A 17,273-nucleotide genomic window follows, 5' to 3' on the forward strand; every position below is an offset into this window, starting at 1 on the left:
AATATAAAGAGCTGAAATACCACAATAATTGTCACAGATGAACTTGCTTCTCTCCTGTTTATACAGATGAGTTATTGAAACATTCTTGTAACCTGAAATGCCCTGGTTCCAGGTTAAGCAAAATTGGCCTGACCATGTGAGGTTTTCCATGTATTTGAATACTTAGGGGACTGTCATTGATTCCTGGAAGCTTACTCAGACATTTGCTTTATGATCATGGTAACTCCAGCTTGAGTTTGAACAAGGGCAAACACATCCAGAATATACTGCTTTGGGAGTGATTCAGTAACATCTTTGCTCACTGAGGATTCTTGCTTTGAGGAGATCGTTAAAGTCGAAAATGTGTTGCTGGAAAAGCGCAGCAGGTCAGACAGCATCCATGGAACAGGAGAATCGACATTTCGGGCATAAGCCCTTCTTCAGGGCTTATGCCCGAAACGTCAATTCTCCTGTTCCCTGGATGCTGCCTGACCTGCTGCGCTTTTCCAGCAACACATTTTCGGCTCTGATCTCCAGCATCTGCAGACCTCACTTTCTCCTCAGAGATTGTTAAAGTCTCTATTGAATGAAAGAAAATGCTACACCTATTCATTCGTCAATGTCCACTGGGAAGATGGATATCATACTGGTTTGGGGGCCATAGACAGATCACAGACTTTCTTGGAGAAGGTCATGTTTATTGGCAATCTTTTGATGCCATTAAATTCTGCTATACATCGTTTGTTGCTCTTACTTTGCTCTGTAGTATGTGTTCTGATTGATGATTAGCAGGTGTTTATCCATTGGTTTGTCATGCTTGTGGAAGCAATCCTGTTGCTATCATTTGATGAACCCAAGGATTTCAGAGGCTGTGCTATGAATGACATCCATTCTTAGATTAGATTAGATTAGATTACTTACAGTGTGGAAACAGGCCCTTCGGCCCAACAAGTCCACACCGACCCGCCGAAGCGTAACCCACCCATACCGCTACATTTACCCCTTTACCTAACACTACGGGCAATTTAGCATGGCCAATTCACCTGACTTGCACATCTTTGGACTGTGGGAGGAAACCGGAGCACCCGGAGGAAACCCATGCAGACACGGGGAGAACGTGCAAACTCCACACAGTCAGTCGCCTGAGTCGGGAATTGAACCCGGGTCTCTGGCGCTGCGAGGCAGCAGTGCCGAAACTTCAGTACCTTTGTTATCTTCTGTGAAATCACCAATCTGTGCGACTATTTATGTCAAGCTTACTATATTTCCTCTGAGTCGGAGAGCTTTGTGTGTTACTTCCTACAATAATATAGTTCGATATGCTCAAGTTTAGATTGTGACAGGATTCTCACTCATCTTGCAAACTTGGTCAGCCAGCAATCACAGTGCAGCTTTCTCTGTTATGGCGTGACTCAGATTGGTCAATACAATCTATTCAACACATTAACTTCCAGAAAAGCCTATAACAGAAGAAGGTGCTGTATATAGTATTGATTTACTTGATCAAGGGCTACACCACTTTAAACTATGAAGACCTGTGGAAGTGCCGTGAAATGATGTACAGGCTCTTCTTATGATATGATCGTGTAGTGGTCAGTGTGATATAGAATAATGCCTCATGAGATGCCTTTCCTGTCTCCAATGGCATTAACAAGCTTCCAGGTCTGTCTGCCATTTACTTTTCATTCAAAGATCTTCACATAGGAGACTCCATTCAGTTTAATGCAAACAGCAACTTCTTCAACCTGGAAAGTCTGAAGGCTCACACAAAGATCACAGAAATGCTATTAAACAGACTCTGGTTTGTTAGAAACTTTACTATCAGAGTGCACGCACTTTAAGGATTTTGAACCCAATCCTCAGAATGTTTCAGCATTACAATAAGTCTGAGAAAGACAGAGATTTTACACAAACTTGTCCCTAGCCATAAACTCTAAGACTTGATAATCACAATCAATGATACACCCCTCAACTCAGTTCAAATGTTCTGCTACATCGGGATTATATTCTCCACCAACACCACTTGTTGTCTTGCAGAATTTTATCAAGTGTTCAATAGATTAACAGACAGGATTTGAGGAGAGCAAGGACTTTGTCTCAAAACATGGATTAAAAATTTACAGGACATGATTCTTATGTAATTTCTCTTTGGCTATGAGATATGGCAACCAACCATTCTCACTTAAAAAACTAGATTAATATACTTTCACTGTTTAAAATTTATCGGCAACCTAAGTTGCAAGCCAAAATTCGTAACACCAAAGTTCTTATAAGCTGCTGCTGCTGCTATCAAGACCATGCTATTCAGAGTGCCAAAGGTCTCTTTCTACAGTCAGTTGATGATGAAAACACTCACCATTGAATGCCCCTGAATTAGACATTCTGAAGGTCTTTCACTCAGACATCAACACTCACCCGTCAAAGCATATGGGGAATCTGTCATTAATATCGAATCTCCAAGGGTTAAATTAAGGGAATATATAATGTAAACCATTTCATTTTCCCTGGAATTTAGCACACTAAATGTATTTGATCAAAGTTTTCAACATATTGCATAGAGTTGATAAAATAGTTGCAGATACACTCTTTCTGCAGACTGGGAGTCTAAAACAATAGGCCGTTGTCTAAAACTTAGGTGTACAGTTAGGAAACACTTCTACAAAAAAAAGTGTTGAAGTATAGAATTCTCTTCCAGAAACAGCAAGGATTTTAAAATCTTGAGTTTGATTGATATTTTTTTAACCCAAAGTATTAAAAGGTATAGAGCAAGGGTAATATGGAGTTCAGTCACAAATCAGGCATGATCAAAATGAATGGTGGGACAAGTTCTAGAGCTTACTCCTGTAATTGTCTTCCAAGCATCTCCCATGAGAAAGAGAATGATATGCCTAATTACACATTACTACATCACCAATCATACTACTGGCTACATCACCATCTTGACATTTGAACACTGTGAATATTAATAATTTTCTTTCATTGTATCCTTGTTTCATTGTACGCTGTCTTTTCTCCGTCTATTCTAGGTGCAGTCCATTGAACAAAAGCTGGACATGTTATTGATGATCTACAGCCAGAGTTTAAGCAAAGGTTCAGTGACAGCATTGACACTGGCTGCAATGAACATTCCTCTAGTTGACCAGGACCTTACCTCTGACTATCACAGCCCAGTGGATACTACAGATATCTCTATGTCTACCCAGACGTTGAACCTATCTGCCTCCACAAATCTAGAGTAAGGTTATTAAAAGGTCCAGGTGACCATTGCTGATTTTGTAACCTGACTGAACGTGGTTATGTGGATTGGCACAAACAAACCTAAGAAGACATCTTAAAAGCCATCATTATTGTTTTGCATTTTAATTTAATGATGTCTTTTCGGTACCAGTGATCAACTTTTGAAGAACAACATGACAAAGGATATCTTCTGTGACCTCGAAGACAACTACTGGTCCAAAGTGGGAATAAAATGATCTGCTATCTCCTATGATTCTGAAACGGCCAACACAATTTGTCAATATGGCCTGTGACAGGTTTCCACCTGGCATTTTTGAAGTCTTCCAGCCCCAACTCAATAGTGCACAAGGCAATCCGTAGTAAAAGATGTAGCATTTGCAAAAAGAAACTAATAAGATTTCAAGCTAATGAAGGAATTCCAATTTCTATTCAGAACATTCCAATGAAATAATTTATCATATTCAAGGTGTGTCTGAGGTCCCTGGTTTTTGCTTAACTTGCTGCACCAAAGGAATCATATGAAAGGTCAAGTTGAACACAACTTAGCACTATATTCACAGAAGCTGCATTGAAGAATGATGTCAATCAAATTCTCAGGACTCTGGCCAAGATCAACATTCTGCTAGGGTGTGACCATTTGTCTTTGGCCATCAGTATTGTAATGTCCTTCCTAGAGAGTGTTAAAGATATCTATTTCTGAAGCAAGACAGCATATTATAGAAAGGACTGGGAAAATCTAATTTACCAAAATTTTTTAAGGAACAATTGAACCAATTCCTGTTTTTATTTGAGATGGGAAATGTGGTGCCTGGTAGTGGACTTACTGAAAAGTTTGAGATATAACGATGTGAATTATAGCTACATTGATGAAGGGCTATAAAATGAAATGCTGGCAAACACAAACTTTCAAAATCCAAGTGCAGCTGACAAATAAGACATCAGAGCAGGACAACATTTCTCAGTGAGTTTCAGATACCCTCAGAGAGGAAGCAGAATATAAAATCCAAGAGAAATCTATCCCAATCTGATGTTTAGTTCATGCTGAGTTAAGGAATAAGATAGTTTTTCAGGAGAAAGTGAGGATTGCAGATGCTGGAGGTCAGAGTCGAGAGTGGGGTGCTGGAAAAGCTCAGGAGGTCAGGCAGCATCCGAGGAGCAGGAGAATCGATGTTTCCGGCAAAAACCCTTCAGGAATTTCAGTTTATCAGGACCCTAGTAACAATACTTAAAGAAAGGAGTGTATGAGCATTACTAATTGCAGCTCCGTGTCTATTTGTTAGCCTGTATGATTCAGGTACCAGCTGTTATCTCATCCACAGATGCAAAGGTACAGTGGCTAACCAGAAACCCCAAGTTAAATGTTGAGCTGTCTGAATAAAGCACATTCTAATGGGTATTACACACAAACTTGCTTCACAGCAAGTTTCTTTTTAATGTATGTGATAGAAGAGCAAAAGCAAATAAGAGCAAAGGAGAAATAGAGAGATGGCTGATTCTTCGCACGATCCTATCTCACAAAAAACAATAACTTATTTACAAAATTGCAAAATGTGGTATTGCTGCTGTTAGGACATCATTAGCCAATTATCATAGAGACCCTTTCGCCTTCATGTGGCTTGATACACATATCCTACTTGAGAAATCATATGAGTTTAAAGAGGAATAAATTCCACTGAATCACCACTCATTTTAAGTGTTATAAAGAATGCAGACAAGGGAATTATATCTGTACCTCTCAGTTATGTCTTGTTACTGTGTTTTCTGCTTTTAAATTGCTGGTTAGAGACAGGCTGGACAGTTAAAGAAGAACTTTACCACCTCTGAAAAATCTCAGGTTGCTTCACACTTGTTTTCAGGTACAATGACTATTGTGCAGGCAAATCTGCCAGGCAATTAGCAAATAGCAAAAAAACTCAAATGGCAATAAGATAATAATGTGTATTTTTGGTTGTGTTGACTGAGAGAAACATATTAGTCGGGACACTGAGAGAATTCCCTGCTCTTCAGATTGTGCCTTGGGATCTTTAATGTCCATGTGAACACCAGGCAGTTATCTCTCTCAACACTGCACTGCGCTCTCGCTAATATGGGATATAAACCAACCTCCTTCTGACTGAGGGAAGAGTACCATCAACTGAGCCATTTCATGCTGAAATGTTCCATTCTGTCATACCCTGAATGGCATCATCGATGGACGTAGTGGATTTGCTGCCTACTCATGAGGTCAGTGGAACCAAATAGCTGGATTTGGCATAAGAGGAACTGTAGACAAAATCTCTGCTCGCAGCGAGCTTCAACGACATAAAACACAGTACGAGGTGTGACTAAGAGATGAGATATTACAGGCAGTTCAGAAGGTTCATTTCCCCTTTTTAAGTAACTTGCGTAATTGAGTCTGATGTTATCTGTAATTCATTGACATATACTCAGCAGTCAGGGGGTACCATATAGAGAGGTGTACAGTGTGTTCTGACAATCTGATTTACAAAATAATGCAGAAATTTTTCCTTTCCTTGCAACTATTATTGAACACCAGAAGTCAGTTATTTTCTTGGGAAATTCAGAACCGTTAAACCATTGAGAGAACCTATACACTGTCCACCCATAACACAAAAGTTTACTTGCATCACATTTTGAATGCCTGGCTAGAAACCCAGCTGGGTTGAGCTTTGTGGACTTTGTTTTTATTTATTTTTCATGTAATGTGAAGGTGTACTGAGCAACAATGGCCTGTTGGACAGTTTAGGCTGTCTTGAAGGCTATTCTCACAAATGTGTTGTACTGGATTGGAACATCTCCACTAGCCAGGGCAAATATATTGGATAACATGCTCTAACCTTTGTGCTCAACAGCTGTTTCTCTGTCAGGACAGCACATTCATTATATCACACCAAATGGTAGTAACAGCCAGAAACACAAGACTGATTCAGTTGGTCATGTCATCTTGTTGGATCACACTGACAATGGTACAGCCACACTGAAGTTAGCTTATTACTGATGATAAATCACTGATTTTACTATCACATTGATACATCAATCACATCATTGGTCGCATCACATTGAAGTTCTTGGAACAGTGTTGGTACTGTCACATTGATGATAGTGCTACTGAATGGTGTTATGATGACGGTGTTAATGATTGCTGTAATTACAGATGGTAGTGTCACTGATGGTAGTGTCACTAATTGCAGTGTCACAGATGACAATGTCACTGTTGACGGTATCACTGATGGTAGTGTTACCAATAATATTGTTACTGATGTTGATGTCACTGGTGTTAGTGTTACTGATTGTGTTGACACTCTTATTCTGGGCCTACAGCCACTGTATAAGTATCATGTCAGCCTGAGCTCAGTAGGTGCATCGACCAGTTTTATTGTATTTCTCATCTCCTTTAAAGTTACTTTCTCTTAGCTTCCAATTTAATATCTATGGATTGTCCCGATTTTTGATTTAACCTTTGTGTCTATTGCATGAAATCTGAACCACAAAGATTGTCAAAGAGTAAAGTAACATAGTCCCTAAATAAAGAGTGATTGGACAAACAGCTACAAGATACCTTCAAACAACACTTGAACAGTTGTTAATACAGCACTTCCCAAAGTGCCTAGTCCAATTAAACTTCTGATTAGGAGAGCTGACAAGGTGAGGAAAAGGGATCCATCATTTATTTCAATCACAGGTATAGTCAGTTCTGCTATAACGCACGTTTCTTCAATGCAATTGGCTATAATGCGATTGAATAATTTAGACCATTATTTGTAGAACATGAACGTTCCTTATAACACAATTCTGTTCCCTTTGATTTACATGGTGCTGCTATTACACAATTTTCTTATAATGCAAGATCGCACAGGAATGGAACTATTGCATTATATCAGAATAGACTGTATAACACACATGGCTGTTATGCTATAGAAGATGAAGTTTCTGAGACTTTTAATCTTGCATTTCTGAAAAATCACAACTTCATTGTTTTAGAGCTTTCTGTGAAAGCAGGTAACCCACACATGATGAGAGATCCATTCTTTTTTTGGAAAACCTTGTTTTGTAAGAGATAATGTGAGATGTCTGTACAATAATGCATTGTGAGTAACCAATGACCATCTCCAGACTCCATGTAGATTTTGTACAAAAAATTCCAACAAATGATCAGGGCCATTATGTTTAATCCATTTTACACAGAGAACTGTAGGTGTCTTGTACTGTTCTGACACACCCTGTGGCCTGGCTCATTATTTTCAATGATAAGGCATACTTCTGATATGGTTCTCACACTAGCCAGTTTGATCCATTTCTTTTATTGAACATGGCTGGGGCTTTTATGCAGAACATACCTGAGTAGTAGAGAACGCTGGAGGTAATTGGGTGAAGCCGATTTTAGACTTGAAGAGCTTTTACAATTTGGCATTTCGGGGAGGTTGTTTGGCCATCACAGCTGTACCCATTAAAAAAGATGTGTTCATTCCTTCATCCTCTTCCCATGTCTCATCAAGAATTGTTGGAGAGTGAAAAGGGGGTAATAGGTGGAGGATCAGAAAGCACAGCACTCTCACTGAGACACACAACCTCAAGTTACAGTAATCAATCTAGGTCAGAAAGTAACTAGTGCGTAGGACTTTTCGAAGAGGATCAGCCAAACTTTGTACCAACTTAATGGTTTTGCAGATGCGGAACAGAATGTTGGGTGGTGATCAAAACAAATGAAGTGATGAGAAGTGCCTTTTAATTGGTGGAAATTCTATTTGCACTGTTAGGGTGGTGTGGTGGTTCATATTCCTAGGCTGGTAATCCAGAGGTCAAGAAGTAAAACCACAGTTGCAGTTTGAAGACTTCAATTTCTAAACAAACCTTGAATTTTTTATTACATTATGTAGAAATGAAGTTGTCTGACAGGCAGTTCTTTAGAGCATAAAGCACTCCTGATAGGGAGAGTTGGATATTGTCCTACACCATAGTGTTACTGGCAACAGAAAGCTCATTATATGACTATCTGCCAATCAGAGGCCGGTCAATCCAAAAAAATGATTAATTACCCACCACATTCTGCCCTCACTGACATTTACTGGCATCAAGTGGGACTCCACCACCACACAGACAGACTGCTGAACAAACCCAGTGGACTGTAAGGGAAGGAGTCCTCCTTTTTGACTGCTCCATGGCTAAGAGAGGAGCCCACAGATGCCATTGTTCGTTCATGTGGTAATGTTGCTGAACTGGAAAGTGAAAATCTCTTTGTACTGGAATAGAACTGAAAAACAGAAGTCAGAATATGCCAAACAAATCTTCAGTTCATGGCTAAAGTGAAGAAAGATGAAACCCAGCTCATTGTAAACTGTGGGGAGTAATAATTTACTCATGGGATTTGTGACTTTAAGTTTCCTAGGGGCAGAGCTTCAGAAGAGACCTTGATGAATCTGGGGTAAGCACTACAACAATGGGGAGAGAGGAGATGATGATGAAATATTTAACCATTTTCATTTACACACAGTTTACACCTTGGGTATCAATAGTTGTGATTCTAAGCTGTAAACCTAACAATAGATTGTGATTCTGAGCTGGAAACCTATCCTCTGCCTTTCACCTCCATGTATGGTTACATCAATGCATGGGAAATTGTTTTGGACATAATATTCTGTGGCTAGTCAGTAAGCAGTTTTAACTGTTAAAACTGTTTACAAATTCCATGTAGCAGGTCATGGAGTTTGTTTCCCATTGTTGTGTGCAGGCCATTTAACATTAGATTTTGATCTATGAAGTTGTAATAAGTCTTGGTGTGGTGGATGCATGACTTTATCAAACAACCCCCAGCTGACCTTCTCCCCAGCCATTGTTGATGGCAACATGTCCTTTTCACTCCTTCACAATTGCAACAACAGCATTCATTTATGTGGGTGATTTATCCCACTCTCGGGGCCACAATCTTGCAAGCTAGCTGAACTCTTTATTGACATTACACCAGAGTTTGTGGGAGTAATGAACAACTCTTCTGCTGTTCAAACTTAAGTCTGTAAGGATTAAGAAATAAGTAATTATGAACAGAACAGTCTCTCCTGGTGTGGGTCTCTTGCATCTCAATGATGCCATTGCATGTTTAACCGTCCCAACCCATAGCATCCAACAGGCTTTACAACCTGAGAAAAACTGCTTCTTCCACACTCGTAGCATATTATTGTTATATTATTATTAATCATGATTAATTAATAATAATAATTAGTAATCCAAGAGCCAACATGCTAGCTTCATTAGCCTGATTGTAACTAGGCCTGGCTCCACTACGTTATACTGGGCTGGGGTGTAGGCTGTATGATAAAGGTGGACCATATCTATGCATTACACCAATCGCACGTGGCAACTGCATGTCATGGAAGAGTTGCACATTTTGTCTCACCGACATCATCTGCATGAGATGCATGTCCTTCCAGCCACGCTAAGCAAGTAATATTGGTACGAGGAGTGTCATATCTGAACAAAATTAGGGGAGAAGTTTTTCAAAGTGCCATTTAGATGTTTGTTTAATTTCCAATGATTTCCAAGAATATAGTGTCCCCTTGCAACCAGAATAAAAGACCCTAGCCGCAAGACAATCCTAACCAGCTTCTATCCAGTTCTGCTTAACAAAAGAAATTAGTACCTCACTAAGATAATGAAATGTTATTTATTATAATAAACGTTATGAAGAATTTGTCCGTTTGTTGTGATTTATCCATTGTTCTTTATTTATTTATTCCAGAAATTCTCCAACATGATTTAATATTTCTCAACTCTGGGCACACACATACACAAGAAAACACCACACATGCTTCCGATGTACATGCACATATACCAGGTTTCATACACTCCATTTATACAGACACTGGTTAATGTACATTCTCCCTTTATAGGCACACCAAATATTGTACATACTCCTTGTATATGCATACTCCAGACATTGAACACATCCTTATGTACACACATCAGACACTACACACACAACCATATATGCACACAGACATTCCATGGCAGTCTGTGTATACACACACCAGATATTGCAGACACTTCCATTATAGACACATACCAGGCATTGTACATATTCCCTGTAAAGACATACTTAATACAACATACACTACTTGTATGACAAACTAAACTTCATATATATCACCTCAACATACACCACACATGTCCATGTAACACATTTACACGCACAAATACAAAAGAAAACACCACACATTCCCTGCTTATACACACAACAGCTACAGCATACACTCCCTGAATGTAACAGACCAGACAATGCACAAACTCCATATACACATGTGCAGCAGGCATTGCACACAATCCCATTGAGCATATACTCCATCTATACACACACACCAGACATTGCACACAAGCTCCAACAACATACTTTCAGCACAATCCCTGCATACACCTACTCCAGATATTGATTACCCTCCCTGTCTGTGCATGCACATACTGCCTGTGTACACACACATCAGACATTGCACATACTTCCCGAACACTAACACACTAGACGTTACATATATCCATTTATACACAAACAGGATATTGTGCACATTCACAGTATAAACATGAACCATACATGCAGACACCAGATATTGCAGCACTTTGTGCACATACCAGACGTATACACACTTCCTGTGGATGTACACATTAGACAGTGCATGCATTCCCTACTTAAACACCCCAAACACTACATTCACTCGAATTATACATACACACTTGATACTCCACACATTCCCTGTATAAACGCACACCAGAAACTGGTTGCACATTCTGTATCCGTGCACACCAGGCACCGGAGAGACTTTGTGCATACATGTTCACTACATGCTACTCGGCTGCATGTACACACACCCAAACATTGCATACAGACACATGCCTCCGATGTACATGTGCATATACAAGATTTCATACACTCCATTTATACACATACTGGTTAATGTACATTCTCCCTTTTTAGGCACACCAAATATTGTACATACTCCTTGGTGTGCCTAAATATTTGGTGTGCCTAAAAAGGGAGAATGTACATTAACCAGTATGTGTATAAATGGAGTGTATGAAATCTTGTATATGCACATGTACATCGGAGGCATGTGTCTGTATGCAATGTTTGGGTGTGTGTACATGCAGCCGAGTAGCATGTAGTGAACATGTATGCACAAAGTCTCTCCGGTGGGCGGCACGGTGGCACAGTGGTTAGCACTGCTGCCTCACAGCGCCAGAGACCCGGGTTCAATTCCCACCTCAGGCGACTCTCTGTGTGGAGTTTGCATATTCTCCCTGTGTCTGCGTGGGTTTCCTCCGGGTGCTCCGGTTTCCTCCCACAATCCCAAAAAAAAATGTGCAGGTTAGGTGAATTGACCATGCTAAATTGTCCGTAGTGTTAGGTGAAGGGGTAAATGTAGGAGTATGGGTCTGGGTGGTATACGCTTCGGCGGGTCGGTGTGGACTTGTTGGGCCGAAGGGCCTGTTTCCACACTGTAAGTAATCTAATCTAATCTAATCCTTGTATTTGCATACTCCAGACATTGAACGCATCCTTATGTACACACATCAGACACTACACACTGAATCACAGTGGATAGCATTACTGCCTCACAGCGCCAGAGACCCGGGTTCAATTCCCGCCTCAGGCAACTGTCTGTGTGCAGTTTGCACGTTCTCCCTGTTTCTGTAGGGGTTTCCTCCGGGTGCTCCGGTTTCCTCCCTCATTCCAAAAATGTGCAGGTTAGGTGGATTGGCCATGCTAAATTTCCCATAGTGTTAGGTGAAGGGGTAAATGTAGGCGAATCGGTCTGGGTGGGTTGCTCTTCAGAGGATCGGTGTAGACTTGTTGGGCCAAAGGGACTGTTTCTACACTATAAGTAATCTAATCTAACCTAAAACCATATATGCACACAGACATTCCATGGCAGTCTGTGCATACACGCACCAGATATTGCAGACACTTTCATTATAGACACATACCAGGCATTGTATATATTCCCTGTAAAGACATACTTAATACAACATACACTACTTGTATTACACACTAAACTTCACATATATCACTTCAACGTACACCGCACATATCCATGTAACACATTTACACGCAAACAAACACCAGATGTTACACACACTCGCAGTGTGCAGATATACCTATATTGAACATTCTCCGAATATCTTATATATACACCAGGAACACATTGACTCCCTGGCTACACACTCACAAGACTGCATATGCATGATCTCTCAAGCACCTTTCTTAATAAATACAATTATTTGATTGTTATCAAAACAGTTTTGTTTCAGTGCTGCTGCAATGCTTATGTTTGTTATAATATATGTTATGACACAGGGACAAGCCAAACAAATCATGTTTTGGTATCACTGGGATCACAACACAATGAAAACAAAATATTCAATGAGCTTCAAATTGCTCAATTGTTCTTAAGTAGACCTGACAAATAACAGATCTTGGACACCAAGATTTATAACTCAAACAAAAATTAACAAATTATTATTAAGAATGTGATTTCGCAGAACAGCGACAAATGACAAGGTAATCTATTTAATGTTGGCAATCTAAACCCAATTTTCTTTGATCATAAGCCTCCACTCTCACATAGACAGGCTGACAGATACAATTAAGAAGGTATTCCTGATAAAGGGCTTTTGCCTGAAACGTCGATTTTACTGCTCTCGGATGCTGCCTGAACTGCTGTGCTTTTCCAGCACCACTCTAATCCATATACAGTTAAGGAGTAAATTAAATACAAAAGAAGAATTTAATAGTAATTTGCCAGTTCAAGCAATAAATACCAGGCCTTCATTAAGTCCTTTGACAATGAGTTGTTCACAGGCATGCAGAACCTGTACGTAGTATTTGATAGATAGATAGATTCCCTACAGTGTAGAAACAGGCCCTTTGGCCCAACAAGTCCACATCAACCCTCCAAAGAGCAATCCACTCAGACCCATTCCCCTATATTTACCCCTGACTAATGCACCTAACACTACAGGCAATTTGGCATGGCCAATTCACCTAACCTGCACATCTTTGGACTGTGGGAGGAAACCAGAGCACCGAACGAAACCCACGCAGACACAGAAAGAACATGCAAACTCCACACAGACAGTTGCCTGAGGCGGGAATTGAATCAGGGTCTCTGGTGCTGTGAGGCAACAGTGCTAACCACTGAGCCACCGTGCCCCCCTTACGCAACATTAGCGAGAAAGTACAACAATGAGCTGTCGACAAAGACAAGCACTGCCGGGAGCGGAAACTTGAATCTCCTGTGTATTAGGCAGGTGCTTTAACCAAGAAAGCCACGACTGCACGCCCTTAGTTAGATTGTGAAGTCATTGATTAGGGCAAAAACTTTCTGCAGACTCCTAGGAATATTGAAGTGCTTTTACCCAAAACGTCAACTCGCCTGCTCCTCGGATGCTGCCTGACCTGCTGTGCTTTTCCAGCACCACACTCTTGATTCTGATCTCCAGCATCTGCAGTCCTCACTTTCTCATATGAATATTTACCTATTTTTCGCAGACTGGGATTCTTTACTTCAAACATTCAACAATGTAATAACTGGAAAGAAATCCAGAGAGAAGAGAATGGCTACAGTCTCTGGAGTTTCTAAAAATAATACCACGTCCTGCGAAAATCTGGTGCTCTCTTTTCTCGTTTTTAATCAACGTTATCTCTGGTTGGCTCGTTAGGACCAGTCCTTATTTATTGACCAATTCAACATCTAATCAGTTACCAGCCCTGAGCACAGTAATGTCTCAGTACTGATTCACCTATAATATCCTTACAACAAGCATTTAGCAGGCCTAGTTCTGAACAGCAAACATATGTCCTTGTTATCAGGCCCTTTTAAACAAGCTGCTGTTCATAGATTAGATTACTTACAGTGTGGAAACAGGCCCTTCAGCCCAACAAGTCCACACCGACCCTCTGAAGAGCAACCCACCCAGACCCGTTCCACTACATTTACCCCTTCACCTAGCACTAAGGGCAATTTAGCATGGCCAATTCACCTAACCTGCATATTTTTGGACTGTGGGAGGAAACCGGAGCACCCGGAGGAAACCCACGCAGACACGGGGTGAATGTGCAAACTGCACACAGACAGTTGCCTAAGGCGGGAATTGAACCCGGGTCTCTGGTGCTGTGAGGCAGCAGTGCTAACCACTGCGCCACCATGCATAGTTCAACTCTTAAATTTAACTCACAGTTCCAAACTAAAACAAAATGAGAAAATAAAAGAAAACAAGTATGGCCCTCTCCAACATAGAGTTAATAAAGCTCCAAAGTAAATACAAACACAGTCTTTAGGACAGGAGAATAAAATGCAAATTTCTCTACAGAATTTGGTTTTCTAAAAGAATAAACACAGGCTATGGTGGTTGTAACAAGGTCAGCCAACTGGATATCATAGAATCAGAGTTCCCTGATTGAGGCTATTAATCTGGTCCAATCAGGGAGCCCTGACTGATATAAAGAAAGGAAGTGTGTCAGAGATCCTGACACTCAGGTAGCTGACTCTGAATGAGGCAGTAATAAAGTCAAGGGCTGCTCATGTGTAAATAAAGGGTGACTTGATGATGGAATATCGGCCTCTGTAGAGTTATTTCATGGGCAAAAGGGTAAAGGATAGAATATTTTGGAGTTTGTAGCATTGATCTGCTCATACGAGTGCTCAAATCACTAATCATACAAGGTTGTCTTTGAAGTTTTGCAGACATAGCTTGCTCAGGAAATGCAACTATAAGATTTTTCTTTGATCTCTCTTTCAAAAAGAACAAATGGATTTCACTCAATAAGGGAGAGTTTCCTTTTCAGAAATGATAGACATCTGGTGAATACCTTGTCCATAGCAGGCTTGCCTTCTCCTGAACACGATAGAATAAGAACCTCAGCAAGCCAGCCACTGGTTACAATTAGCCCAAGCAGGGTCAACAACAAGCAGGCATCACCAGTCATGTGATTTGGAGGAAACCTTGTTAAAAGAAACTCTAATACGTAGTTGCTGGAAAAGCGCAGCAGGTCAGGCAGCATCCAAGGAGCAGGAGAATCGACGTTTCAGGCATGAGCCCTTCTTCAGGGCTCCCGAAAGGTCAATTCACCTGCTCCTTGGATGCTGCCTGACCTGCTGCGCTTTTCCAGCAACTCATTTTCAGCTCTGATCTCCAGCATCTGCAGACCTCACTTTCTCCTCTAACACATAGTATTGACATTACCAGATATACCTAGGTGTTGGTGTGGGTGGGGGAGAAGGGGTAGGGTACTCACTGTTAACTTTAGCTTTATAGTACACTTGAATTTTCTTTATTTTATTATGGGATGCCTGGGTCGAGAGTGGGGCACTGGTTGGGAGAGGATATGATGGGTTTTTGGAAAGGAAGTGATGCCCCCTGGAAACAGGGGGGATAATCTCTGTTTAAATATGTTTTATATTTTTTCTATTTAGAAATAGTTTTTTATTATATTGGTGTGAGTGTATTAAAGAATCTCTATTTTTGTGAATTTTATATGCTCTATGCTCGGGATGTTTTGGATGGGGTTTCTTCTCCCGAGGGGTCTTGGACTTGCCCGGACGATTATGGTTGGTCATTCAATTAAATGGTGCACCTGGAATGTCAAGGGGAGTAATTCACCAGTCAAAAGGAAGGAAATACTATCAAATCTCAAAAAAGAAACGATTGATATAGCTGTCCTACAGGAGACACATTTACTGGATAAAGAACACTTGAAATTACGACAGAGTGGATTTGATCAGGCCTTCTTTTCTTCTTTCAGCTCAAAACGTAGGGGAGTAGTCATTCTTATTCAGAAGAATTCCCCTTTCAAAATCCTAAGTGAGATAAAAGGTGGATCTGGACGACATATACTGATTAAAGCCCTTATAAATGGAGAGGAATATGGGATTTTAAATCTGTATTGTCCCCCGGCGCATCCTTTCAAATTTATAACGGAAACCTTCTCCAAACTGATGGCTTTCAGGGCTCATCATACAATTAAAGGGGGAGACTTTAATTGCATTATGGGCCCAGAGATAGACAGGATACCCAAGAGTACTGTAGGAGTATCCCCCAGATCCAGGCAATTGGCGGATTTGAATAAAGAGGTAGGATTAGTAGATGTGTGGAGGTGCCTTCACTTGCAAGACAGAGATTTCTCTTTTTACTCTAATCCACATAAATGTCACACGAGAATCAATATGCCTTTAGCCCCCTCGACTTTTTTGAATTCCATATCATCCCGCAAAATAAGTAATATAATAAATTCTGATCATGCTGCTGTGTACATGGAAATCAAGGCTAGGAACAATGAGGCATCCCCCAACATTGGCGTATGGATTCTGAGGGATAGTAAATTTGTAAAATTTTTTTCTCAAGAATTTAAAACTTTTTTGGAAATTAATTCAGGTACAGCCAGTAACCCGTCAATGATGTGGGAGACTATTAAGGCTTGTGTGCGAGGTCTGATCATTTCATACTCGGCGACCCAGAAAAAACTAAAGAGAGAACAATAGCGTCTACTTGAGGCTCGCTTAAAGGCAGCTGACACAGTGTATGTTGATAGACCTTCTATTATCAAATTACAAAGGATTACGGCCTTTGAACAGCCCTGAATACCACGCTTACCCAAATGGCAAAAAGAAAATATTATTTGCAAAGCAAAGATTATATGAATTTGGCAATAAACCTGGTAGACACTCAGCATTTCTCGCAAGGCAAAAAAAGGCCCCTCAAGCCATCACGTCCATCAGGGAAAGTGCTGGTACTCTGACTCACGATCATAAAAGGATCAACACAATCTTCAGAAAGTTTTATTCTGATTTGTATAAATTGCAGGATTGTGAAGATAGAACCAGGAGGATGCAGTCCTTTTTTAAAAGCCTGGCCTTTCCAGACTTAACCCCGGAACAGGTGTTGATCCTGAATGCTCCCCTGACAACCCAGGGAATACTTGATGCAATCAGGCAGCTTCAGAGTGTTAAGGCACCTGGCCCAGATGGATTTCAGGTTGAATTCTACAAAGAGTTTACAGGAGTATTAGCTGGCCCACT

General features: G+C 40.5%; 1 protein-coding gene across 1 annotated transcript in view; it reads left to right on the forward strand.

Annotated features, from left to right (window-relative positions):
- kcnq4 (potassium voltage-gated channel, KQT-like subfamily, member 4) overlaps positions 1 to 9,897 on the forward strand; it is a 789,375-nt gene extending 779,478 nt beyond the window's left edge. Inside the window, exon 14 of the mRNA XM_043717965.2 lies at positions 3,006 to 9,897. Within this exon, the coding sequence (XP_043573900.1) occupies positions 3,006 to 3,218 (213 nt within the window). The 3' untranslated portion in view covers positions 3,219 to 9,897. The remainder of the gene's footprint in view (positions 1 to 3,005) is intronic.
- The last annotated feature ends 7,376 nt before the right edge of the window (positions 9,898 to 17,273 follow it).

Source organism: Chiloscyllium plagiosum, unplaced genomic scaffold (assembly GCF_037043375.1).
Source record: "Chiloscyllium plagiosum isolate Xiang-an unplaced genomic scaffold, Cpla_swu_hap1 HiC_scaffold_30, whole genome shotgun sequence".
In the NCBI taxonomy this organism is placed as follows: Eukaryota; Metazoa; Chordata; class Chondrichthyes; order Orectolobiformes; family Hemiscylliidae; genus Chiloscyllium; species Chiloscyllium plagiosum.